Below are 25,564 nucleotides of genomic sequence, written 5' to 3' on the forward strand. Positions count from 1 at the left end.
AGACGGACAGCGTCATCCAGGGAGCAACGGAGACGATGAGAAGCAAGGAAGTCTGCACTATTCTCACCGAGACTGTACAGATCATGGGGGCAACAGGGTGATCAAAAATATCCAATAATTTGTTTTTTATGTCAAATTTTGAACGACTAAAAGAAAAATGACTCAGTTGCGCAGTTGTACCAATTTTGCTGAGTTTTGCAAGTCATGAAAAATTTGCATTATATATATTTTAGATTTTAATCTTTATTTAACCAGGCAAAAATGAACATATCCTTTGCAACGATAAAAGCTGAAATGAATGGGAGAACACAACCAGCAGACAAAAACAACAGAACAAGACACTGAAGAAGGAAAACAGCTGCATGATATTAACAAAAAACTCAGATAATGAAGTTTTAAGATCTTCATGAATGAATGTCTCAGTCTGAGGATGTTTCATCGCTTCTGAAAAGTGTGTTGTAGGCTACCTCAAACCAGGTTATCAAGGTTGGTGCACAGGGGTAATATCTAAGGTTAATCATGTACTGGACTTCCTTTATTTAAATAGAGAAGAGATGTGAGCTAGTTTGAGATCTTCGTTGGTAGAGGTTTGTAAACATGTCACATGATGCTGCTGCTTCTTCTTGAGTTTAAGGAAGTCCATCCAGTCTTAGTAATGAAGCACCATGTAAAGGTTATAACTGCTGGAGGGATGTTGGAGCAGATGGCAATGCAGAGTATCCCCATCCATCCATCCATCCATCCATCCATCCATCCATCCATCCATCCATCCATCCATCCATCCATCCATCCATCCATCCATCCATTGTCTTTTGTGTTGGGGAAGCTGTCTTAGCGCAAAAGGTTGAACACACTTGGACAGGTTGCCAATCTATTGAAGGTTTATTTAGTATATTCAAATTTAAAAAATCCATTAAGAGAAACTTGTCAATTTTTTTGACATTGTCCTGCGTCCTGGAAATCTTCACATTTGTGCAATAAAAAGGAGAATGTCGACTGAAAATCCAAACACCACTTTATTCAATTTTTTTTTCCAATTAAAAATGTTATTTTATTTAAAAAATAACACCGGGTCTTACTCATTATTCCTGTTACTGTCAAGATCTTCAGATGAAATTACATTTAAGTATAATGTCTTAAAAAATGAATAAAATCAAAATCCTTGATGTTTCATTGTTGACTCAATTCAGTTTAAAATGTCTATTTCACTTTAAACCAAACTGGCTCAATGTCAGTGTAACTGCGATCATCTTCTGTAAAATGAATCAACTTGACAGGTATCTTAATCGATTATATTAAAACGACCAATAAAAAATAAATGACATCAAAATAATTGATTGCTTTTAAAAAAATATTAATTAGAACAGATGTGACCATGTGTCACTGACCTCTTTAATCACATTACCTCCAGCATTCTGAGCGTTCGGTCTGAGCCTGAGGTTGTTTGTGCTGACTTGGTGGTGTTGCATGAAGACAGGACTTCAGGTATTCTAGTCCTTTTCTACTGAAGCAATTCTGTTTAAGTGTTTTAGTCAAACAGCACCTGGGAAAACACACACACACCTGCTGTTTGGCCCAGTAGTCAGTTTATCTGCACTGTTGCCACCTCCAGAGCATCCCCTCTTCATATTGCCAGCTACAATCAGAAAATCACATCTGTAAGACTGAGTGTTGTGAAGTTAAAAATGAAATGAAATGCAGGTTTGTAAATGATTCCAGACATGCTCGTTTCAGTCAGACTTCAACAAAACGAGTACCTGTAAAACTCTTGGGGAAAACATGGATCCAAGGCCTAGAATAACAACATTGCAATTAAAATGCTGAACATAATTTTCTGATATTATTTCCTAACAGTAAATGTAAGGATTCCTAAAAATCCATCTGATATGCATCTTTAAAACTGAGCTACTTCCATGTAAAACTTAACTCAGTTAGCAAACATGTGCTGGCTAACAAACATACTTGCTTACTTAAAACTGCAATATCGGTTGCACTTCATGAAAATTTACTTTGGAAAGATGAGTTTTGATTGCACAATGAATCAGACTCCAACCTAACAAATAACTTAAACAGGTGTTTTGTGCTAAAGATGAAAACAAAATACTGAAAACAACAATTTAACAACAGCACCATATAATTTTAAACCAAACCCAATTATGTTTAAAATGACAATATTCTGGAGATTAAACAATAATGGTAACTGTTGTTGTGGCTGTTTTTATTGGACTCTGTGCAAAGAAAAAAAAAAGCGGATGCTCAGTTGGATATGATTTCAAATGAACCGCACAGCTCCTTAAACTGTGCAAACATGACACTCCTGAGACACATGCAGGAGGACATGCGAGGTGGGGAGCAGACAGAGCGAGGCTGCCGTAGCTGCTGAGTAAGAGGGTCTGTGCCATGACTGAGCCCCTGAGTGACAGGTATTGACCTGCCCAGCCAAAAGACGTCTCTGTGGGAACGCTATTGATTATTGCCACAGCAATAAAGGTCCCGGAAGCTTGCGAGAATGTCACGACTCTGTGCTGCCCACCAGTTTTGGTCCCAACACACAAAAACAGAAACACTTACACTTTGTCACATCCAAACTTACAGCCAATCATTCGCTCACGCTGACAAGAATTTCCTGGCCCAGCAAAGAAAAGATTAAAGATAGAATAGAGGCTGCGTGACCAGTTAGGACATGTGCGTTCTGTATAGATATGAGAGTTGTGAGTATCTTGCAACCTGCACAAATAGAGCTAAAGCTATGAGTATTGATGGCTAACATTTGAGGTGATTTACGTATATTTTGTATGCGTGCATGCATAGTCCTGGTGTCGCTGCAGCTTTCTTTTGCGGTCTCTGCTGCAATCTGGTCAAAACAATGAAGATTTTCTTTTTGTCATTCTCTCGCTTTTCTTGTCCGTCTGTCCCCGATTCACACACAAACGCCACCTCCACCCTTGACCCTGCAGTGAAAAGTTAGTGCACCCGAGGTTGAACTCTCCCAGATCAGCTGCAGCCACAAGCGCTGAGAAAGTGAGCCTGACATACGTGTATGCGTGCACATGAGCGTGCGTGTGTTTTTGTGTGTGTGAGCGTGGCAACACTTGGGGTGTCATGAATAGGAGAGATTTGACCCTCAACCCTTGTGACCTGTCCACACAAACAACTCCTATGCCCCAAGTCTGCCATTGTCAGCCTTGACTGCCTTCGTTTATTCACAGAGCCCGCCAAAAGAGCCAAAATTCATTATATACGACTTTGCTTATTATTTTCCACCCACACTAATGCATCTCCCCATTCTTTATTTTTTCTCTCCACTGCCCTTTCCATCGTTTCCATTCTCTTTTGTCTGTTCCCATCAGTCCCCTTTTCGCACAGCCTCTGTCCTGTCCATCTTACATACAAGTGAATTTTCCCTTGTATGCCGAGCACTCTGAGCATCAGTTTTTAAAACATTTGCCTCCTTATACTCACTAGCCCCATGGGAGCAAGCACATCTTTTCACGTTTATTTTCTACTGTTGTTCTAGACGAAAAATACAATTGAAGATCTAACTGTGTATATGTGCTTATTTCCCCCCGTACGAGTGTGTTTTAATCCTTTGTTTTAATCTGCTCTCCCGCCACACCTACACCCTGAAGCCAATGCATCTGTCTGCCCCTGCATCTTCTACTTGGCTATTGGCCATGAATTTTCTATTGCCCACATACTGACACTCAATACATTCAAGATGACCTTTGACTCTTTAATATACTGAGGAACACCCAGGCTACTGTACATCTTCTCTTGTCAACAGGCCACTCGAAGCTCTAGGACTGCAATAAATAAGAGCCACAGTGCAAAATGGAAAATGATGTTACAAGCTGTGTTTAAAATTTGGAAGCTCCCCTTTGATTAAAACCACAAACTTCCCAACTTTCTCTGTCAAAGCTCTATAGTATTTAAATGTAAAGATTTACAATGAATATTAGGTTGAACATGTCCCTTAAAAACATTTACACTTGTTTTCATTTTTGTTATTTTTGTTTTTTGTTCATGAAGCCTCAGTGTCTCTGTAGCAGACACTGCGTTTCTTATAAGGCAAATGTCAACAGAGTAAAACTGACCTTGCAACTATTATATGCATGCAAATAAGTACTATATAGCATGAGTGAATGTAGTGGAAGGTGACATACGATGAGAACGTGTCGAAAAGATAACTATTAAGTAGAATAAAATAATAAATGTAAAAATAACCTCGTAATTGATCCTAATTGCAGCATTTGAGAAAACCAAAGGATCAAAGGCCTCAGGAAGACGTGCGCGACATGATGATTCTTCTCTTGGATCAAAACCTCCCTCTGCTGGTGAATCTCTGTAATTGCTACTCTTTGGCTTCATATTACGACAAAGCTGGGTTTATTCAAAATCCCTTTCTATTTCAGATGTATGTATCAGAATATCACACATACAGACTAAATGCCCATACTGTGGTCGGAATATTTAAAAGGCTGTGACTGGTTTACTCAAAAACAATAAATAAATAAATAAATTTTTGACTAACAAATTGCCATGTTTAAATGCAACCCCCCCCCCCCCCCCCCCCCCCCCACCGATTTCTATCCCTGGGAACATTTTAATGATATCTTTAAGGATGTTCGACCTTAAACTTTAAAACTTTATTCTCCATCTTTCTAATCTTTCCAAGGGTATCCCACCGCTGTAAATACCAGTGTGGCCAAATCACGCCTCTTTCCCCTCTTTCTGTTTTTTTTCCTACAGGAAAAGGTTTATTACAGCGGAATATAACCCTCTCTGGCTTTAGGATTGGGTTTGCATTTCTCTTCAGAAGGGGCCAGCTTGTACATGAAGAAAGGGGTTGAACATTTGGGAAAGCCCTTTTTTCTTGGACTGCTGACGCGTACCGCGGCTACGTGCTGCTCCGGAGCCCCGCGGATTACTTTCCAACTTTAACAGCCTCCACCATGATACTTCACTTTCTAGCTTTGGGGGCCTTTGTTTTTCAGACTGAATGTTACTTTTCGGAGGAGAAGTATCCAGAGGAGTCGAAAATGCAGCCTCCAACCGTGGTTATCGCTATCATAGCGAGAAATACCGGTCACTCCCTGCCATACTACCTCGGAGCTCTGGAGAGACTCAACTACCCCAAAGATCGCATCTCTGTGTGGTGGGTTTCCTGCATGGACTGCCAGGCTGTTTGTAGAGGGGTCTCCTTTTTATCCGTCTATAGCAGCCGTTCAAAAGGTCAATGGCATTTAAATGAGTTTGTGAAAGCAGCAGCGTCCTACCCCTCCCCTGTTCCCTCTGCGCCTTTCACAGTCCAGGCTGCCTTTCACTCCGCCGCATTCGTTTCCTACCGTCGCTCGCTTGGAGTTTTATGTCCCGTGAAGTTTGTATAGAGTAACTGTACCAGCAGTGATTTTACTTCTTTATAATTCATGCTGCATGTTCAAATCTACAAACTCTAGGGATTTAGCTGTTTAGACAGCGCGGAGTGGTTTATTAGTGAGGGAGTAAAAGAGATCCCGTTTAATCGGTGTAATGATGGAAAAAGATTAACTGTTGGTTTAAGATGAGGAGATGACTCTAGTATGTTGAGTCCTACGAGAATATTGATCATCATCGTCATGAAAGTCATGGCAATTTTTGACTTTTAATTATTTATTTGAAACAAAGTAAGAACTTTATTTTGGATTTTCTCTAATCCATACAGAGTCAAAAACAAACATCCACCCACACGAAGATTTAGCAAGCAGCACCTCAGATGCCTTGGTAGCCACCAACAAGCTTCTGGCACACTTCCAGACGGATATTTGAACTCTCTTCTTAGTAGAATTAGTAGAGTTTATTTAAATTGGTTGGATCCAGTTCGGGCCTTTAAGCATAGTCCACAAATTGTCAATAGAGTTGAGGTAGGTGCTTTGGGAAGGCCATTCCAGAAGCTTAATGTTGGCCTGCTTTATCCATTCCAATAACAGTTTTTATGTGTGTTTGGGATCATTGTCCTGTTGGAACACTCAGTTGTGTCCAAGTTTCGACTATCCATCTGTTGATTTCAGGCTTTATCTTTACCCCTACCACTGGCAGCAGAGCATGATGCTACCAGCACCATGTTTGACACCTGATAGTGTTATTGTGTTTGAAAGTAACTGTAAATTGTAGTCAAGCTTGAAGGTGTTGATTTTAGATCAGGGGTTTCTTTTTTTGGTTAGCGCTCTCTCAGTCCATGGTGTTGTAAAACTCACTCCAGTGTGGACAGTGACACTGGTGTTTCAGCAACTTTCAGTTCATGGCAGGCTTGAGCCTTGGAGGTTCCTGGTTTGTTCCTGAACATCCTAATCAGTTTCCTCTCATCTGAGAGTAACGATTTGGGTCTTCTTCCAGACACATGAGAGTAACTTTTACATTGTATAATTGTTTGAACCAATGATCTTGGAATCCGCAGTTGTTTAGAAATGGCTCAAAGAGACCTTCCCTAACTGTGTCTCCAGTTGCTGTACAAATATGAGTTTAAAGAAATCATTAAGAGCCCTAATATTATGATGAAGTTAAAAAAAAGGATGTTACTCTGCAGTGGTGTCTTATTTGCACAAATAAAAAAAAAACAAGACTAACAAAAACCTGGTCATGCAATAGAGCCATTCTGCTAATTGACAGATATCTAGTATCTTTGATATACCTTGTCATTTTGTCCAACCCTACTTCACCACAAGTAAAGGTTTGCTAGAGTGACACTGCTGAAGATAACTCACAGCTGTGGACAGGAACGGGATCCAATGCATATTTTAGTGCAAAAGCTGTCAGCCACTTTGCTCTTCTTTTCTGCCCAGAGGTCATGAAGTGCATTGGGTTAAAAGTAATCAAAAAGTAATTAAAAAAGTAAATTTTTCTTTATATAACCCCTTTCAAGATGAATATCACAAAATGCTAAAAACATAAAGACAAAAAAGTTACCAAAAAGCAAGGTTAAAAATATGCATTTTTAACCTCATTTTTAAAAGAGATCACCAACTTCATAGTGCTATGACTCAGTGGGAGAGAGCTTCAAACTCTTGGGGTATTTGTCTCATTTATTTTTATATTTGTATATCAGCCAGCAAGTCCTGATTAAGTCACCTCAGGGATGTACTGGGGATGTAAGGATACAAAAAGATACCTGATATATGCTGGTGCTTGTTAATGCAGAGCTCTAAAAGTCAAAACTAGAATCTTAAAGTAGACTGAAGTTAATGGGGTGCAAGTGGAACTGAATTAGCGAATTGCAATAATCTAGATGTGATGAAATAAAAGACTGATTATGATTTGATTGATTTCCAATTCAGACTGTGAAACAATGAAACCTAACTTGACAATATTTCTGAAGTGATAAAAACGAGAGTGAACCAGAGCTTTAACGGGAGTATCCACAATCAAAAGTTATTCAAACTTTAGCAAAAGGGGCAAGGCAATCTAGAATTTCCATTACCGTCAGCACAAATCTGTCATGGGATTTTTGCTTTCTCTTCACTAAGTTGAAGAAATTTGACAGCCAGTCTATCTAGCAGTGATAAGAAATGTCCTTAAAAGTGATGAAAATGTGCTGAAAAGGGAGCAGATATGACAAAAACGGTAAAGGCCCCAAAATAGAACCTTGTGGTGTACCGTAAACCAGAGAAGCGGAAAATGATTGTTCAGATCATTCAGTGGAACTGAGAGACAACATTAAAACGTTTACAAACCTGAAAAACTCTGCTCAAATAAGTAGTAATCATTTGTATTGTGTTGTTTTGTATTGTATTTGGTTTTGTTTGTTGATCGAGTAATACACAGGCTGAACATCAGTATTGGGCACTGAATCAAATAAGCCTGTCAGCAAATAATTTGACATTTACCAATGAGAGCGGGAATGCAGCATGGATTTTGCACCGGCATGATGAGGAGCTGAAAAATTCACATAATGTAGATTTCACTGTTCCCCTGGCACAACGAGGGGAATAAGTAATAACAAGAACCAACGCCAAGTTTAGGTTCCCTACGTTTGGTGCAGTTACTTCACCCTCTGCCTTCTCTGTGCTTTCCAGGGCAGCCACGGATCACAACACAGATAACACCACAGCCATACTGAAGGAGTGGCTGACTGTCATGCAGAAATATTACCATTATGTTGAGTGGAGACCAATGGACAAGCCAACGTAAGTCTGAAAATGTTAATGTGTTGAGCTTTGTGTACTGCTGGGATTTGAGTTTGGAAACACCCCCAACTTGATCTTACAGCACACGTGGATCAAAGCAGATCACCTTCAATAGTTGCTTTCTACAAGGGAAATGACAGGAACAATTTACTCATCAGGAGGCAAATCTATGATCCTCTGAAGTGTCATCCTGGTATTGACAAAATAAATCAAACAATGTTCAGATTGTACATGTATTGATTTTTCTTACTGGCTCTTTTTGTCCACGTGTTCAGTGAAAGTATTAACACCCCTCTGTAGGCTGCAACTTTGCAGTTCATCTGGTATTCATTTTAAAAGCTAAAAAAAGAGTTTGACAAAGCATATCTAGGCTTGTCTGTACATGATGCTCTGCTTTCTATTAGCAGACTCTTTTATGCCTGTCAGTTATTATTCTGAGTGAGTTCTGCTAAACTTCTACAGTCATGAAACTGTTACGTTATCCACCTGTTTATGCTCTTTTCACAGCACCACAGAACTTATTTACTGTTCTGGTTTTATTTAATCCATTAGCATCGGTATGCTGTATTCACTGTGGTCAACACTCCAGCATGATTCAGCGATGCTGTTTTTGTTTTGTTTTGTTTTTTTTACAATAGAAACCATTCAGCCAATCACATATTTGCTTCACGTGGCAAATTATACAACATTTTACCAATATAGTATTATATCCCCTAATAATACTGTACTTCTGTGTGTCTTAGGTCCTATGCTGGAGAGCTGGGTCCTAAGCATTGGCCCAACAGCAGATACGAATATGTGATGAAGCTGAAACAAGCAGCGCTCAACTTTGCCAGGAAACGCTGGGCTGATTATATCTTGGTACCTTTCTTGTGATAAGTTTCATATTATCTCCTTTCTTGATTAAGCAGATGGGATGTCTTTCTTACTGAGGCTGTTATTTCATCCAAGAAAAAAAAAAAACTTAGCAACTGTAATTTGAATGAAAAATACTTTTTCCTTTGTATTTTCTGTCTCTGTGATTCAGTACGCAGACACGGACAATATCCTCACAAATCCAGAATCCCTCAACCTGCTGATAGCAGAAAACAAGTCAGTCATCGCTCCTATGTTAGATTCTCCGGGGGCGTACTCTAACTACTGGTGTGGTATTACTCCACAGGTGAGCAGCACTTAAAAATGAGTGATTATTTATCCGCTTAAAGGGAATACTTGAGAAAAAAAATTGTTGTTGCTTTCTTGATGAACATAATGCAGAAAAATGACACAGATCTAGGACATAAGTAAGCATATTTTTTTAAATATCTCAATTCTTTAGGGATATTATCGTCGAACAGCAGAGTACTTCCCCACCCGTCATCGTCACCGAGTGGGCTGCTTCCCTGTGCCTATGGTCCACAGCACCCTGCTGCTGGATTTGAGGAAGGAGGGCATGAAAAAACTTGCTTTCTATCCTCCTCATGAGGACTACTCGTGGCCCTACGACGATATTATTGTTTTTGCCTTCTCCTGTCGGGCTGCAGGTCTGTAGATGCTCGTGTGTTATTATGTTCAGCAGTCAGGTTTACTCAACACAGCTGTTGCACTAAATCACGTCTGCGCTTGCTTCACTGTAGAATATTTGTATATTTCAGGACTCAGTGTTGAAAATATACATGAATAAATATGTTTATAATTAATTAAATGATTGCTTTTCGTTGCTACTCAGAGATACAGATGTACCTGTGCAACAAGGAGCGCTACGGCTACCTGAACGTTCCAGCCAAACCGCACTACACCTTAGAAGACGATCGTCTCAACTTTGTCCATGTTCACCTTGAGTCTATGAGTAAGAGCATAGATGATTTGTAATACTAAAGGCAAATAATGACAGTTAAAAAAAGGCACATCAGCTCACCTCTCTTTTACCCCCCCCCAAACTAATATCCCTGTTTGTGGAAAAGTCGACGGGCCACCCATGTATCCTTCCCGTTTCATCCACATGTTTCCAAAACAGAGAGACCTCCTGGGATTTGATGAGGTAGGTGAACCAGTTCAAGTTTTTTCAGTTAATGTGTAAAAAAGGTTAACCCAACCTTATACAGGCTTGTTCTATGCAGTAATGAAAGCATGGATGTAATTATGTGTAATATATAATATAATTATACATCAACTTTTTAGGTAGTACTTTATGTTCAGCAAGATTCAGACCAATTATGATGCATGTTTTCACTGAGTGAATAGAGTTTGAAAACATGCCGAATATGCAGTCGACCCATTTGATGAAACTCAAAGATTTATGATGATGGTACACAGTGTCCAGATTTAAATAACGTTCTGGGTCGCCCATCTCCTGCACAGATTTATCTGATTAACCTGCGACGGCGTGCTGACCGCAGAGACAGGATGTTGTTCTCTCTAAACGAGCTTGAGATTGACGTCAAAGTGGTCGATGCCGTGGATGGAAAGTGAGTGGATTGCTCTCAGGTCTTTTCCTCTCTCAGTTTTATAGTTAAGTTTGTCAAGAAATGTAACACCGTGTCAATTCAGACTCTTGGTGTGAGGCCAATTTCAATTCTTATCTTGAAAATATGGACACTTGTGGCTTATAATAAATATCAGCGTTACGGCTACGTATGCTCCAAATTTGAACGCTCTTCTCTTATCAAAGACAGAATTACCAAAAAAAAAGTGTGTGTGTGTGTGTGTGTGTGTGTGTGTGTGTGTGTGTGTGTGTGTGTGTGTGTGTGTGTGTATGCAGTGCACTGAACAGCAGTGACATTAAGATTTTGGGTGTCGACCTGCTGCCAGGATACTATGACCCATTCTCTGGACGCACTCTGACCAAAGGAGAAGTGGGCTGCTTCCTCAGTCACTATTACATCTGGAAGGAGGTGAGAGGACACACACTGTCACACATTTGTCAAATCCCTTTTCTGAAGTTAAAACTCAAATATTTTAATTTATACTTCATAGTATACTATATAAGAAGAAAGCATAATTGTATATACAGTCCTTGCAAATCACCTTTTTACAATATTATGATACAGTCATGTGAAAACAAAACTATAACTTCTTTGAGTTCTAAGCGTTTCTATATCAACTTCAGTAGCTTTTACGTTACCTTTAGCAGTAATAACTTGAAGTAGTGGTTTTCTGGATGACTTAATCGGTGTCTTACATCATTGTGGAAGAATTTTGGCCCGCTCTCATTTACAGCACGCAGCTTCACTTCACTGAGGTTTGCAGGCATCCATTTATGCACAGTTATCTTAAAGTCCACCACAGCATTTCAGCGGAGATGAGGTTTGGACTTTGATTCGGCCGTTGCAACACCTTGATTTATTTCTTTTTCAGGCATTTTGTTGTAGATTTGCTGCATGACCCAAAGGTTTTAACTTTTGGACAGAAGGCCTCATATTTAACACTAGAATGATCTGGTATACAGAGGAGCTTCTGACTCGCAGCACAGGTCCTGTGGTTGTAGAAAAAGCATAAATAATCACCCCTCTACCATTGTGCTGACAGTTGGTGTGAGGTTTATGTGCTGTGTTTGGGTTTTCTCCAGACATATCAGCGTCCATTATGGCCAAACATCTTCACTTTGGTGTCATATGTCCACCACACATTGTTCCAGAAGTCTTGTGGGGTTTTTTTAGATGTAAGTTTGCAAACCTAAGCCGTGCTGCCAAGAAGAGGCTTTCTTCTTGCAACCCTTCAAACTTGCCGTTTGTTTGTGGACATTTGCTGGGATGTCCACAGGAAGATTGTCAGCTGTACTGAATGCTTTCATAAAATGGACTTCAAATGATTGAAAATGGCTTCACAACCCTTCCAAGACAAAAGACAGCAACAATTGCTTCTTTAAGGTCATGTGTAAGATGTCTTTCCTTCTTGACAATGTGTTAACACACACCTGAATGCTCCATACCACCAAACTGCCAAAACATCTGCTTTTATGTAAGTGCTCACACCTGCTGATGTTAAGTGTATTTGATTCACAGTGCCTGGCTGCTATTTACCCTCTTAATTCATATCTAAGTAAGTTGTCCTTAGCTTCTGCATTATGGAGTTGTTCTCATACAATCAATAATGACATGATGTAATATATAATGTGTGGTTGTTAATCTGAATTTGCATTTACATAAGAACTGCTAAGGACCAGATTATTTTTATGTAAAACCTTAAAATTCAAAGAAGGCGTACTTTCTTTTTCACAACTGTAAATGAAAATAATTGCACTCAGCTGAAAACCAAGAGTCATGTTTGTAAAGAAGATGGATGCAAAATAAAAACCTGCTTTTATGACACAAACCTTTTGATTTATTTAACAGGTCAGGCTTACAGTGTGTATACTTCTTTTTCCATAGATGGTGGACATGCAGATGGATAAGGCCCTGGTCTTTGAAGATGATGTTCGCTTTCAGGCCAACTTCAAGCGACGAATACTCAAAATGATGCAGGATGTGGAGCAGGTGGAGCTGGACTGGGACATCATGTAAGACACATTTTACTCCTAGTTTCCAGTCCAATTCCTGTTTTTGGTTAAGGTCAAATGAGACGCAGGTAAGAAAGCTCAGGTTAGGTTCATTATAAAGTCCAAAGTGCATTTGTACCCTTTGATATAGTTTGCTGGTTTTGTTTGAAATCATACAAACGGGATTAGACAAAACTTCAGACAAAGTTTGAAGTTTTTCTAGTGTAGAATTTGGGACAAATTTATGACTATGATATACAATAATAACTTAATGGAACATATTTTTGTAGAGCAATCGTATTTGCTATAACCATTAACATTTTGTGTACTGTGCAGAACCATGAAGTCCAGTAGGGTGATTTTTTTTTCTCATATTATGAGATAAAATCATTTAATTAAAAAAAAAAACAAACCCTAATAGAATATCCCAAGCTCCATGGTTAAAGCTCATCCAAAATACTTAAACATGTGATGTTAGCACTTTCTTTTTTCGTACATATTTGGAAGGAAAATGCATGTACAGAGCATGTGCTGAAAAATGTTTTATGCCTGCTAGGCAGAAAAGAACAGCAAGGTGGAGTTTGATTGTAAAAATCACATGCCTTGACCATCCTGGGTTTTTGCTGCTTCTACCCCGCGCCTGATTTTTTTTTTTTAACTTCTTTAGTTCTTATGATCGCTTTATGTTGCCACAGATACTTGGGCAGGAAGCAGGTGAATCCTGGAAAGGAGGAGCCAGTGGAGAACGTTCGTAACTTGGTGATGGCCGACTACTCGTATTGGACTCTGTCCTACGCCATCTCCCTACAGGGAGCCCAGAAACTCCTCAATGCTGAGCCACTTTCCAAGATGCTGCCTGTTGATGAATTCCTCCCCATTATGTACGACAAACATCCGAAGTATGTATCATAAAAAAGTGTCAAAAATACACTCATGCTACTCTCTGCGCACTTTGAAGTTTTTCTGGTTTTCTTCTTGTATGTTCCATACAGTGACCGCTATAATGAAACCTGTTCTTCAGCACTCTTTAATCTCCTTCTCCTGCGAGACCGTTTAAACTAAAGCAGACCTCAGGGCTAAAAACATTCTTTTCTATAGCTGCCTAAACATGTGTACATGCTTTATATTTAGCCTAGTTTTGTTTGGAGTGTATAGATTAAAGAACTATGTGGAAGTCTGTGGTTTTACTTCACTGCGTTTTTCTGAAAGAAAGTCACTTTGATATGTTGTGCTTGTCAAGCTGAATTAGCGCACCACATTTCAAAATAGATTTAATCTTTCTCAGCATTTTCCTTTTATGATGCACAGGCCTCGTGTCTGCATCTCTTTCTGGGATTAATGGTCTGAATTTTTGTCAGTGTGGGCTGACATTTTCTTAAACACAGTGTGACCGACAGATGTGAGCAGCCAGAGTGGACTCAGTTTTGTTTGTGGTAAAGAAGATATATATTTTTTCCAAGCCTATGTTGTCGCCTTTCTCCATGAATTACACTACTGTATGGTCAGTCCAGACTATTTTAGTCCATACTTAAATTTCTATGGTTTGTTATTTAAGTTTATACCAGTGTGGTCTGTACTTACTTTGGTAAAAACAAAACAAAAATTAAGCTGCAACATCAAAGTTTCTTTATTACAGATTTGATATAAAAGAATTATGCTGCCACACTAATATCAGTCATTTGTTTGGGGACTTTAATTTTGAAGCCTTATATTTAGAACTACAGCATTTTTTGGTTTGTTTATGCCGTTGGCTGCGAAATCAAAATGATGCTTTAATAATATGTTGTACGTGTATAATCACAAAAAAGAATAATTTTAGCCCATTGATAGGTGGTCGCTATTATCATTTATCATATATATTCAGCTTTGGCAGATAGAAATGAGCTATTGTCAAGAAATGAAAGATGGTAGGATGGTTGACAAGTTGCATCATGTGAATTTGTCACAGACATAGATACCTGCTAATTAAAGCTCACTAAAAATATTCTTTTATATGCACCATAACTAGAGCACAGACAGTTCAGTCACTCTAAATAGCTAAGGCCTACCAATTGAAGGGGAAATTGTATTTTCTGGTTGGAAGTTGGCCTACTAACATTGGAGTCAATGGGGTTGACTCACTTTGGGAGCAAGCCTCCAGTGGCCATTGTTGGAACTGCTTTTTTAATCATTGCCTTTAATTTTCAACCGCAGATGTTGTTGTTTAGTTTTAACTACTGCCATAATAATACAGACATCCATGGTTCCTCCACCATGATGACTATGGTTATCCCTTAGCGTTCATCTGGCATCACTATGAGGTTCACATTTTTGGTTGCAAAGGTCCAGACGACTGTCTGATGCAATAAAAATGCACGTTTGTCTCTCCGTACAAAGGAAGTCTAACCACATTGGCGATCCTTCAACTGCTGACTTGGAGCCATCATCTGTAAAGCTTCTATTTCATGCTAGATGGTTGCTGGAGGTCTATAAAATATCGACTTCACCTCCAAATGTATCTTTAAATTATTAGTGTAATGGGTGAATCAAATTCTGGCTTTAACAATGATATCCTTGACAGTTTCCCCAACAAGGCAACTGTTCTCGTCATCAGGAACTAACTCTAAGAAATGAAATGCACTTTGTGCCAAAGGATCTGCAAACCAGAAGGCCTGGCTGTGTCTGTGTGCTCCATCATGTGTGGAAATCTGGCCTATAGCCAGCCTGCTTTCTCTGCACTCTCTCTCTTTTTCACACCACTGTGATTCTGATTTGATATGCTTGACTAGTCTGCTGAGAACACTCAACAAATGCACCCCATGCGTTGTTGCCCTTCATGCCAAGAGTAACTGAACCATCTCTGAAATTGGCCTGTTGTCACCATCTCTTGTCAAATCAGTATAGTGCAATGAAATCACAAAATATCCCTGATGTTTATATTTAACATTTCAGTAAATGGTGAAAAATTGCTCAAACTGCCCCCTCCCCCCCCCCCCCCCAAGAAAAACAAAACTTCCATCTGTAGTTCCAGCGCTGTTATTTTTGTTATTTTTTCTTTATTGTGACATCCTATCCTGTGTTTTTAAGTTTCGAATGATTTTACCCAGTCTAAACACTGCCTTTGTGCTCCCTCTGCAGCGAGGACTACAAATCCCACTTCCCCAATAGAAACTTACAAGCCTTCAGTGCGCACCCCCTCCTGGTCCAGCCGTGTCACTACGCCGGTGATCCCCAGTGGGTGAGCGACACAGAGACGTCGACCCTGTGGGATGATGACTCTGTGAGGACTGATTGGAGGGGCTCCCACAAGACCCTGAAAGGGGCTGCCCCGGCACCCGAGATGCTGTCAGTCGCCTACAGGGATGAACTTTAGTGCAGCACAAATGTAGCTGAGGAGAATCTGCAGGTCCACAGGCCATGAGGTCAGAGAGACTGTTACTGAGGAGAGAGTGATACTTTCACTCCACCTTGTGTCATAAAACTGACATGCTCAGTGTCATTTAACCTGAGCTTCTTAGATAGGAGGCAACAACATAAGATATGGTGTTCGTTTCGGCTTTGTGTAAAGACATGCACAGTTGTCTCGGTGTAATAAATGTGTCAACCTGCACAATAGATTTTTCTCAAACAACCCCATGTTTAGAGTGTTTATCCTTCTATGTGCTTTTCTTTTACTTTGCTCAGTCATCTAGTTTAGTTGCTTCATTTAGAGCGTTAATTCATTCTGTATGGTTCGTGTCAACCTGTTTAAATGTACTCCTGTGATAGTGCGTAATCTGTTGATCATATTCTAACCGAGGGTTCAGTAATTGCACTGTTAACAACTCCTGGCAAGTCTGGAAAAAAAAAGTCTGAAATGTATTGGCTATTGTTTTTTTTCTTTTCTTTTTTTCGTGTTGCTATAATCTGTCTGTACATTTCTGTGCTTGCGTGTGTCCTCCACTGGGGACTGGAGAGTTAACACAAATCTCGAATGACCATAATTGATAAGTATTTTGTTAGTAGCTCTTACACATTGAATGTTTGCTTTTGATCAGTTTACGCTTCTTCAGATTGATTTTTTTTTTTTCTTAACTTAATGGATTAACTTGGATTATCTTCTACTCCCTAGCTGTATTTTAATATTTTCACATTTAGCCATGTTCATCCTTAGAGTTTAACATGAACTGGAAACAAAATTACCTTCATGTAATTTTGCGCATATTACTGGTTTTAAAATATTACGTCATGATTCGAGAACCGTTTGAGAAGATTTCAGGTTTTATGACACTATTACAACCACGAGAAATTCCTAAAGTAAAAATACTTTTTTTTGAAGGCCCAATTACTTACATAAAATCTATGCAACATGTTGAGGCTTGAAGAGTGTAGCTTTGGTTTTTATCCAGTTTTGGAGAGCGTCCACATGTTATGTTTAAAAAGTATAAATGCTATGTGTTGCTTAAATGTTTAAAGGTCTTATGAAAGTACAGCCTTTAACAGTCTTTTGTAGCATCGCTGTCGCTCCAGGATTGAGCTGACACTCGTCTAGACAGGGTTGCAGTGCAGGTAACTGATGTCGCAAGTTTGTGGATTTGATCAGGTCAAACTAAACTTGTATTTCATTTTTGTGCGCATTGATGACGGTCTGTTTCGTATATTGTTTTTTTGACATTGAAGATTTGTTTTCCTGCAAATATCTTAACTTATTTGTTTTTCTTTGTGAATCACAGATGAGTTGCACAACATGATGTACGATACGTGGGTCCAGTTTTGTCTCTGGGTCTACTTTTTGTCTCTGCATCTTTGAGCAATAAATTTATATTAATATTACGATTCATTAATTGCCACTGATTTCACATCTGGATAGCAAGCAGCTCAGAATTGAAATACAAATATTTTTGCACTGTTATATAAATGGTTATGGACTGTTAGTTAACAAATGAACATATTTTATTAAATACACAAAGCTACCATGTACTAAGAAGAAAAAACACAAGGGGGTACTGTTTCCTAAATTCTGCTACTGCAGCCAGAGTTTACATACATGCACACCTATAGATGTGTGTGTAGATGGAGAAGTACATAAATGCAGTTTAAGACACAATTTTTGCAGTGGATTTGAAATCAGTCATTGTGATTGATGTGCAGACTTTCAGTTTTTATTCAAGGGGATTTACAAAAATTTTGCATTAACTGTTTAGGAATTACAGTCATTTTCATATACAGTGCCCCATTTTTAGAGGCTCAGAACTGATGAAAATCCTTTTCAGCCATCAGCATTAAGTCTAAAAAAAACATTGACATTGTTAAATGTGTTTGCTTCACTGAGATGCTGGCTGCCAGGCCTTTACAGCAGCCACCATCAGTTGCTGCTTGTTTTTAGGCCTCTTTGCCTTCAGCTTGTGTATTTAATAACTGAAAAGCATGCTCTGTTGGATTATGACTGACTTGGCCACTGAATAATATCCCATTTCTTTGCCTTTAGAAATGCTTACACTTTAGTTGTATTTTGTGGTTTTTCAGGCCCTGAGCTGGCCAGTGCATTTATTCTTATTAACAACGTACCAGTTTGTTGATTTGACAATTCCTAAAGTCTTTACTGCCTCTGATGGTTTATTTAGTCTTTTTCTTTTCAGCAGAATAAAGGGCTTGCTCACTGGCACTGATGTGTCTTTAGGTCTCAATTAAAATAACAGTAACAAGCTGTAGACTTTGATTTGTGTAAGATATAAATTCAACACTTTGAATCATTCTTATGTCTACTACATTTGTCATTTAATTACAAGGGATCAGCCGTCACCTGGCCACGAAACTGCTTGTCAGTCATTTGTTCGATTACTTTTCCAACAAATAGGGGCTGTGTATAAAAATGGCAACGATTCCTTAAAAGTTAAAGCATTATTTTGTTAAATCCCCTAAAGCCGAAAGTCAGCACTTCAATCAGTTAATGTTTGATTTAAAAGCCTCTGTGGTAGTGTACAGTGCAGAGGCAAAACTACAAAAACTGTCTTTATCCAACTTGATGTGTTTTAAAGTGCAGGCCACAAGGAAATAAATACAATACTGTACATTTCAGAATTATAAGGGCAGAAGCAAAGTAAGGTTGCGTGATTTATTTCTCGAACATTTCGTATTTAAAGCCACATGAATTATTTGTTTTGCACCTCATTTTACTGCTACCACATAAGAAAAGGTGTTTCCACATTAACAAATGCCAATAAAACCAGTTTTCTATTTTCATTACTTAAAATATAAATATTTACAAAAAATGCCACACATACAAAATAAAATCAGATTCTGGGAATCTAAACCCAAAAAATAAATCCCAGTTAAACACCTGAAAAACTCACAAGGAAGTCCCTCACTCCATCTTACCTGTTGTTCTCCCCTTTAGCAGGTGTTGAAAATCCTGGGAAACTTACCCAAACTCCCAGGAGAAGAAAGATGAGTGCGCACCCTGCCCATGCATTCTGCAGAGGCACTAAAAAACTGCAGAATAATCCAAAGTGCAGGATATTTCTCTTCAATTTCAACTCAAAAACAGTCTGTGCTCCAAGTTGAAGGCCAGGCCATTGAGAAAGGAGCAACTGCTTTGTAACAATAAAACTAAGATGATTGAGAAAGTTCCAGGAGCATCCATACATGTCCATGCAGACCTTTTGCAGAGATTTCCTGACCTGTGAATAAAACTTTCTCCCAATGAAATTATTGTCAAATTCCAGTCCAGCCCTATGTTTCTTATTACTAAAAATAGTGTTTCATCTTGCAGTACTGCCTCTGTAACACTGACAAATAAGTTCACATGACGCGTGGGTTCTTGCACTATTGGATCTGTGGTCTCTAGAGCATAGCCTTTTTGTTTTCTGTTGTTACAGGTGAACTGGGTTTTTTTTTCAGGTGTTAGGTAAGGGTTAAATTTCATGAGAGTAAAATTAGAACAAGTATAGCTCGTTTGGATGAATTACCAGGACAAAACAAACCAAAACCTCCTCTCACTACATGGCAGGACGGCTCAGATTTGAAAAATTGGATCTGAACAAACTGTAAGACTTCTATAGGACAGATGTCCTTTGGAAGGTACTAGAGGTACTTGGCCATATTGCACAGTCCTGTTGTTCATAAAACGAATGCCTGCAAACCTTCATGAAGTGAAGCAAAGCCGTAGAGACGAGTGGGCCAAAATACCTCCACAACAATGTGAGAGGATGATAAAGTCATAAAGAAAATGATTACTTCCACTTATTGCTGCTAAAGGTGCTTCTGAAAATTATTAGTTTTTCACAGGGCTACACAGAATCCCGTGAAGGCTTTGCCTCCAAATAACCTCTCATGAAAGAACACCTGCTCATCTCTCATCTGTGAACATTGTGTGCAAAAGGGTGAGACACTTCCACGACAACTTGTCCATCAGTTGTTAACTTACACAGCTGAAAATGGGGGAATCAAGTCAACACTGCCATTTCTGAGATACTGAAAAATGTATGTGCATATCACCATGAAAGCTGATAATTTCTTCTTTTATTTCTTTGTCATCTTTACAAGTTACCAGTAAAGGACAGCTTTCTCTCTGCTGTGAAAATAACTTCTGAGAGCACTCTAAAAATGAAGGGCTCGACACAAACGTAAAAAATATTTTCTCAGTCTATTCATGTAACAGTTATTAGCTATCCCCCCCACACCCTCTAGCAGATCATTACATGAAGGAACCTTTTAAAAAAACAAGCGCGTCCATGCTCACAGGTGTACACACGGGTGATCACACCCACAAACTACACCATTTTTGGCTCCTACCTCAAAGCACACTGTGTTCTGTTGATCTTATGTGCTGCACAATAATGTTTAATATTTAGTATTTACTGTCATATTCCCATATATCATTGTGATGTTGTTTATTCTATTACTCTTGTTTTCTTCTGCTTGTTTTCTTTTTTCTTTCTCAACAGGTGATTGATATATGCATTTTTTTCTCCCTGCCCGTTCTGTTGGTTTTTGTTTTTTGCCCTTCTCCCCCGTCCCTCTTCTAAGCTGTTTTTCTTTCCCTCTTTCTTTCTCCCCTTCTTTCCCCCAGTCAAGTCTGTCCCGTATTCAGCAAGTGAAAATAAAATAAACAATAAAAGGTGAATCAAATGGACCATTACGGCAAGGCTGGGATGGTCAATTTGGTAAAGTAAATCCGTTGGGCATCTTTCTTTACCTTTAGACAACAATTCTGATGGCAAAAGAGCCAAACGGGACAGGCAAAAAAACCCAAAAAAAAAACAACATTTATTAGCTATTGACTCAGGTTTGTTATTAATAAGTGACCTTTATGTATATATATGCCTGTATATATTGTGCTATTCTTAGTTAGTGTATTGTCTGTCTTTGTTAATGGTTGTTTATAATGGAGCACTGTAACGAAAAAGAATTTCCCCTAGTAAAGTATTCTGAGTCTGATTGAATCTATTTCTTTCTGTCTTTCTAAGTACACCAGCACTTGATACCCAAGTCTGTATCAAAGCATACACATTTACCTCTAAGCACACCCCAGCTGTCTGCATATACAGTAGTTTATCTGGTTCTCTCTGGAACACTCTGCCACATACCACAGGAAGAGAAGAGAAGCCACTATATACAATCTATGTGCTTACAGCTCAGTGTTCTGCTGCATCTGCTGGCATAGCAGCATACACATGTGCGTGCACACAAATACACGTGGACATAACACTCTGTCCTTAAGACACTGTTATTCAGTCACATAAAAAATTAGTTTAAGGAAATCTACAAAGTTCAAAGGTAGCTGTGGTCCACTTTCTTCGTTTCAGATTCTTATACATAAGATACCAGTGCTGGCAACAGCTCCTATACTCAGCTTCAGTCTAGCTCAAAGCTGTCTAAACTAGAAAGAACCACCTGGCACAGGAGGGACCTAAACTTTGCACTTTATTGGCTGCTGGTTAGGAGGTGGGGAATCATGAGGTCAGCTTGGCAGGCTTCAACTACAGATGTCTCAGGGGTCTGGAGCCAAAGTTTGAATCATTCAGTGTAGCAAGGAGCCTTCTTTTGAGGTTTAAAGTGTTTTTTTCTTCTTCCCCTGTCCTACTGCAGCATCCCCACAACACTGAGTCAAATGCCTCACACAGACAAACTCCACATGTTCAACATATATGTGATGACCTACTTCTGCTTGATTTGATCACTGGGCTGTCAATAGCAGCTGTTACCCTAGCCTCCCGGAAATACAGACACCCACACATTCATGAACCAAACAAACAGAACAAACAGCAAATTGACATTAATGTTTCTCTTTTGGCACATTATATATTTTCTTGAATATTTTCACATAGGAGGTATTTTGTGCATACTTATGTTTATGGGACAAAACCAGCGAAGTCACGAACCTCTGCTGACTCATTTGAGGTACTTGGTCAAGTCTACTTAACCTTTTTCTGGCGTTTCCAAAGTGTCATGTGTTGTTGCTCAATTCCACCACTTACTAGGCTGCTTGGGTATAATCCTATCTGACTGATCTAATTTCTAGTTGTATGCCAAACCGCATGTGAAGGTAGGAACTACAACTGCAGTCTAACACCGCTGCAGCTCACATTTATCTGACAGCTACTGAGCTGTGTCTTGTGGGCCACGACAGCAGTTCTGTCGCTCGTTGGTCTGCGGAACTACTTGACCGTTTCTCACCATAAACCCACTCCCTTAATTGTGGAAGCAGCCCCTCTCACTACTTACCTCTTTCCTCGAGTGTGTTTCCGGGGCAATCTTGGACAAGCGGAATCGAGCGTAAGTGCGACATGAATGTACATCCAAAAGTTGCTGCATTATGTAATTTGCATGCTCCGTTGTTTGAGATCGCAGAACTTCACGCCACGTTGCTACCTGGAACTGCTAATGTAGTTTCTTTTATTTTGAGACTTGTCGTTTCCAGGCGAGCGCACTCTGTGCATCGCGTTCTGTACGTTATTGCATAAATTGCACATTTACCCGCTAAAAGCTTTGTAATACGCATTAAGTGCGGGGTTATTTAGTGGTGAATGTGCTGCCGTTTTTGCGCCCAGGTGCCCAAAGTGTTTTTTCCAAAATCCTTGTTTGGTCAAACTATTGGTGTTTGCACGTGGCTGAACATTATATACTCGATCCGCCAAGTCTTGCCCACTAGATTTACTAACCCTGCGCAAATTTGCGTAAATTCCCCTGAACCTGAGTATAATAAAGTTATTTACATTTATTTTTCAGTTATTATGGTTTTCACTGGGTACAAAATGTTGCAAACAAACAAACAAACAAACAAACAAAACAAATCCTAGCCAGAACAAGCAGAAAATACTTCAGAAAAGAGTTTTTGTACATAATGACTTTGTTCTGAAACCTTGAGTGTTACAACTTAAAACTTAAAATGTCCCTTTGTGTTGTCTTACTGCACACAGGGGTCATGGCCTTCCTTAGGAGCGCAGTTTGGCGAGTGTTCTCAGCAGTGAGGCCTCCTCTTTCTCCGCTGTGCCGGACAAGCACTCGGTCCTACAGCTCGGAGCCCACCAAGGAAAAGAGTGTTCCCTACGAGAAGACACTCAAACAGGAGGATGGAGCCTCCTCAGGACCCACTAAGCCATTACCCAGGTTAGATTGGGTTTTGAATGGATAAATGGATTGTGTGGGAATGTTTTCAGAAATATATTCTTAAGATTATATGCAGTGACTTTATACATAAACAGCTGATTAATCTAATGGTTGAAGTGGTGGATTAATACGTGATTGTGAAGAAAAACTAGTTCATGGAGGAATGGACACAGTGATGTACAAGTTCTGAACAGAATATAGATGCTCTGTTGATACTTTGCACTGGGAAAGGTTTGTATCAAAACAAGAGTGTTTATTGTTCGTTTAATTTAAAAAAAGGAGTTATTGGTCATTATTGTTGCTGTAGTTTAAAGATTGGAAGCAGGGGGAAAGAAAAAGGGACTGTGTTGCTCTTGTGAATTGATAAGTTAGTGCTAGCTCACAGGCTGGTTGGTTACCTTCATATGTCAAGAGTAGCATCAGCCTTTTTAGTCTTTTCATATACCTCCTCCTGCCTCAGGTCAGCTGATGCGGTGGTGATTGGAGGAGGAAGCCTGGGCTGTCAGACCATTTACCACTTGGCCAAAATGGGAATGACTAATGTAGTTCTACTGGAGAGAGACAGACTGACTGCTGGCACCACCTGGCATACTGCAGGTAACAGTCTGTAACAGTACAGAGAGCTGTGTTTGCCTGAAGTTATACTACTTTAATAGCAGCGTTCTAATAAGAAGTTTTAAGAGTAAATTAAGCACTCTTTGGTAATTTTGTGTAGTAATTATTATCAAGTGTGTTCACCTGCATGTGCGTGATGTGCGAGACGCTCACTAATGTCCACTAAGTTTTTTGCACTCATGTGTCCCTCTGTTTATTAGGCCTCCTGTGGCAGCTGCGACCCAGTGATGTTGAGGTAGAGCTCCTGGCCCACACCAGGAATGTGATTAGCAAAGACCTAGAGGAGGAGACGGGTCTCCATACAGGCTGGATCCAGAACGGAGGGCTCTTCATTGCTTCCAACAAGCAAAGACTTGACGAGTACAAGCGCCTCATGTCGGTAAAGACAGAGACATGTTGGTTGTGAACATTATTAGGAAAGCATAGATTCACTGTTCAGTAAACAGAGGCAAAACACATGAAAATGTGTTTGTATTCATTGATCAGTCTGTTGATCAGTTGTTGTTGATCAATGCTTATGACAATTTTCATATTAATGATGAGGAAACTGACCTCACAGCCCAATGTTCGTCAGTGGTGCTAGTTTCAGTCATTAGTTTCAATCATTATGCAAGTGAACTGTTTATAAGGTTGGGGAAATCTCCGCTCAGCTCAGACTTGAAGAAGCAACTTGGATGAGTGACGAAGCGTTTATTCTGCTAAAAACGCTGCATCCGAATGAACAGAATTAACTTTTTGGGATACAAAAGGAGTCACACAAACACACAAAGACTTCAGATGGAGCAAGTACTTCTGTGACAGCAATTAGACAAGATGAAAGTAAATATTATCCTTAGTCAAAATTGTTTGTTTTCTATTTAGTTCACAGTGCTTCAAGAAAAGGACGCTTCATTTCAAAGTATTTGAGTTTGTAAATCAGTTTGATTGATTTTATGTATATATTTATGCACATTTACCCATCTGCAACAGGGAAATCTTTTTTTATGCATGTAAATGTACTAAATATTTCCGAGACTGAGATAGTTGTTGGTGAGTAATGTCTCATAAATAATTCTATTCTTCAGGTAAAGGATCCTGAAGTCAAAAGCACCAAAGAACAAGACATATCGGCTTAATATGTGTGCACTACAGACATGGCCTCTACAGGATGTGTTTAGGGAACACTCTAGTTCATGAAACATTCGACTGCTGCTCCTCCTTGGGGCTTTTAAATGTAAAATTGATTGTGGGTTTTCTAAAAAAGTTTTTTTTACTGCTTAACATGAGGTACATGAGAGAGAAAAAAACTTAATTTACCTTAATTGTGTGTGTTAGATTTTCAAAGTTCACAAACAACACTACTGTTCCCTTTGCATAAAACTATAAAACTAATACAGAACGCTATGCTGCCATAGCGGCAGACTCAACTTATAGTTACAGTATTGAAAAGAGTCTTTCTGTTTGCTTTATCATGAAGATAAAGACTTTGATATGATTTAAAATGATGGCAGATTTTTCTCTAACCACTTATTTGAAATTGGAACCAAGGTGCCTTTAAAGTAATATTCACATTGAACACGTCATCTCCCCATTTTCTTTTTTCTAGCTGGGCAAAGTTTATGGTATTGAGTCCCATGTCCTTTCACCGGCTGAGACGAAGGACCTGTATCCTCTGATGAATGTCGATGATCTTTATGGAACACTGTATGTTCCAAAAGACGGCACCATGGACCCTGCAGGTACCTGCACAACCTTGACCAGGGCAGCCACTGCCCGAGGAGCCACG

General features: G+C 39.3%; 2 protein-coding genes across 2 annotated transcripts in view; both read left to right on the plus strand.

The window, feature by feature from the left end:
• The first annotated feature begins 4,765 nt into the window (after positions 1 to 4,765).
• Positions 4,766 to 17,406, plus strand: cercam (cerebral endothelial cell adhesion molecule). Its single transcript, XM_085413682.1, has 12 exons — positions 4,766 to 5,155; positions 8,049 to 8,159; positions 8,903 to 9,020; positions 9,187 to 9,321; positions 9,478 to 9,682; positions 9,868 to 9,987; positions 10,103 to 10,179; positions 10,500 to 10,606; positions 10,900 to 11,032; positions 12,509 to 12,636; positions 13,311 to 13,514; positions 15,733 to 17,406. Exons 1-12 carry the CDS (start codon positions 4,953 to 4,955, stop codon positions 15,965 to 15,967), a joined length of 1,776 nt encoding a protein of 591 aa, XP_085269808.1. The 5' UTR covers positions 4,766 to 4,952; the 3' UTR covers positions 15,968 to 17,406.
• Positions 17,407 to 22,110: 4,704 nt separating this feature from the next.
• Positions 22,111 to 25,564, plus strand: part of sardh (sarcosine dehydrogenase) — a 45,177-nt gene continuing 41,723 nt past the window's right edge. Inside the window, exons 1-5 of the mRNA XM_085413683.1 lie at positions 22,111 to 22,350; positions 22,995 to 23,184; positions 23,645 to 23,781; positions 24,000 to 24,178; positions 25,385 to 25,564. Of these exons, the coding sequence (XP_085269809.1) occupies positions 23,000 to 23,184; positions 23,645 to 23,781; positions 24,000 to 24,178; positions 25,385 to 25,564 (681 nt within the window). The 5' untranslated portion in view covers positions 22,111 to 22,350; positions 22,995 to 22,999. The remainder of the gene's footprint in view (positions 22,351 to 22,994; positions 23,185 to 23,644; positions 23,782 to 23,999; positions 24,179 to 25,384) is intronic.

This window comes from Rhamphochromis longiceps, linkage group LG7, assembly GCF_057381845.1.
Source record: "Rhamphochromis longiceps isolate RC_006_pf linkage group LG7, R_longiceps_female_GT1.1, whole genome shotgun sequence".
In the NCBI taxonomy this organism is placed as follows: domain Eukaryota; kingdom Metazoa; phylum Chordata; class Actinopteri; order Cichliformes; family Cichlidae; genus Rhamphochromis; species Rhamphochromis longiceps.

What these genes read in the sequence shown, in the direction of transcription:
- cercam (XM_085413682.1), top strand. Translation starts at nt 4,953, where the DNA reads ATGATACTTCACTTTCTAGCTTTGGGGGCCTTTGTTTTTCAGACTGAA. An exon ending in AAAGATCGCATCTCTGTGTG is followed by an intron (nt 5,156 to 8,048) that starts GTGGGTTTCCTG and finishes TGTGCTTTCCAG; the next exon opens with GGCAGCCACGGATCACAACA. An exon ending in ACTATTACATCTGGAAGGAG is followed by an intron (nt 11,033 to 12,508) that starts GTGAGAGGACAC and finishes CTTTTTCCATAG; the next exon opens with ATGGTGGACATGCAGATGGA.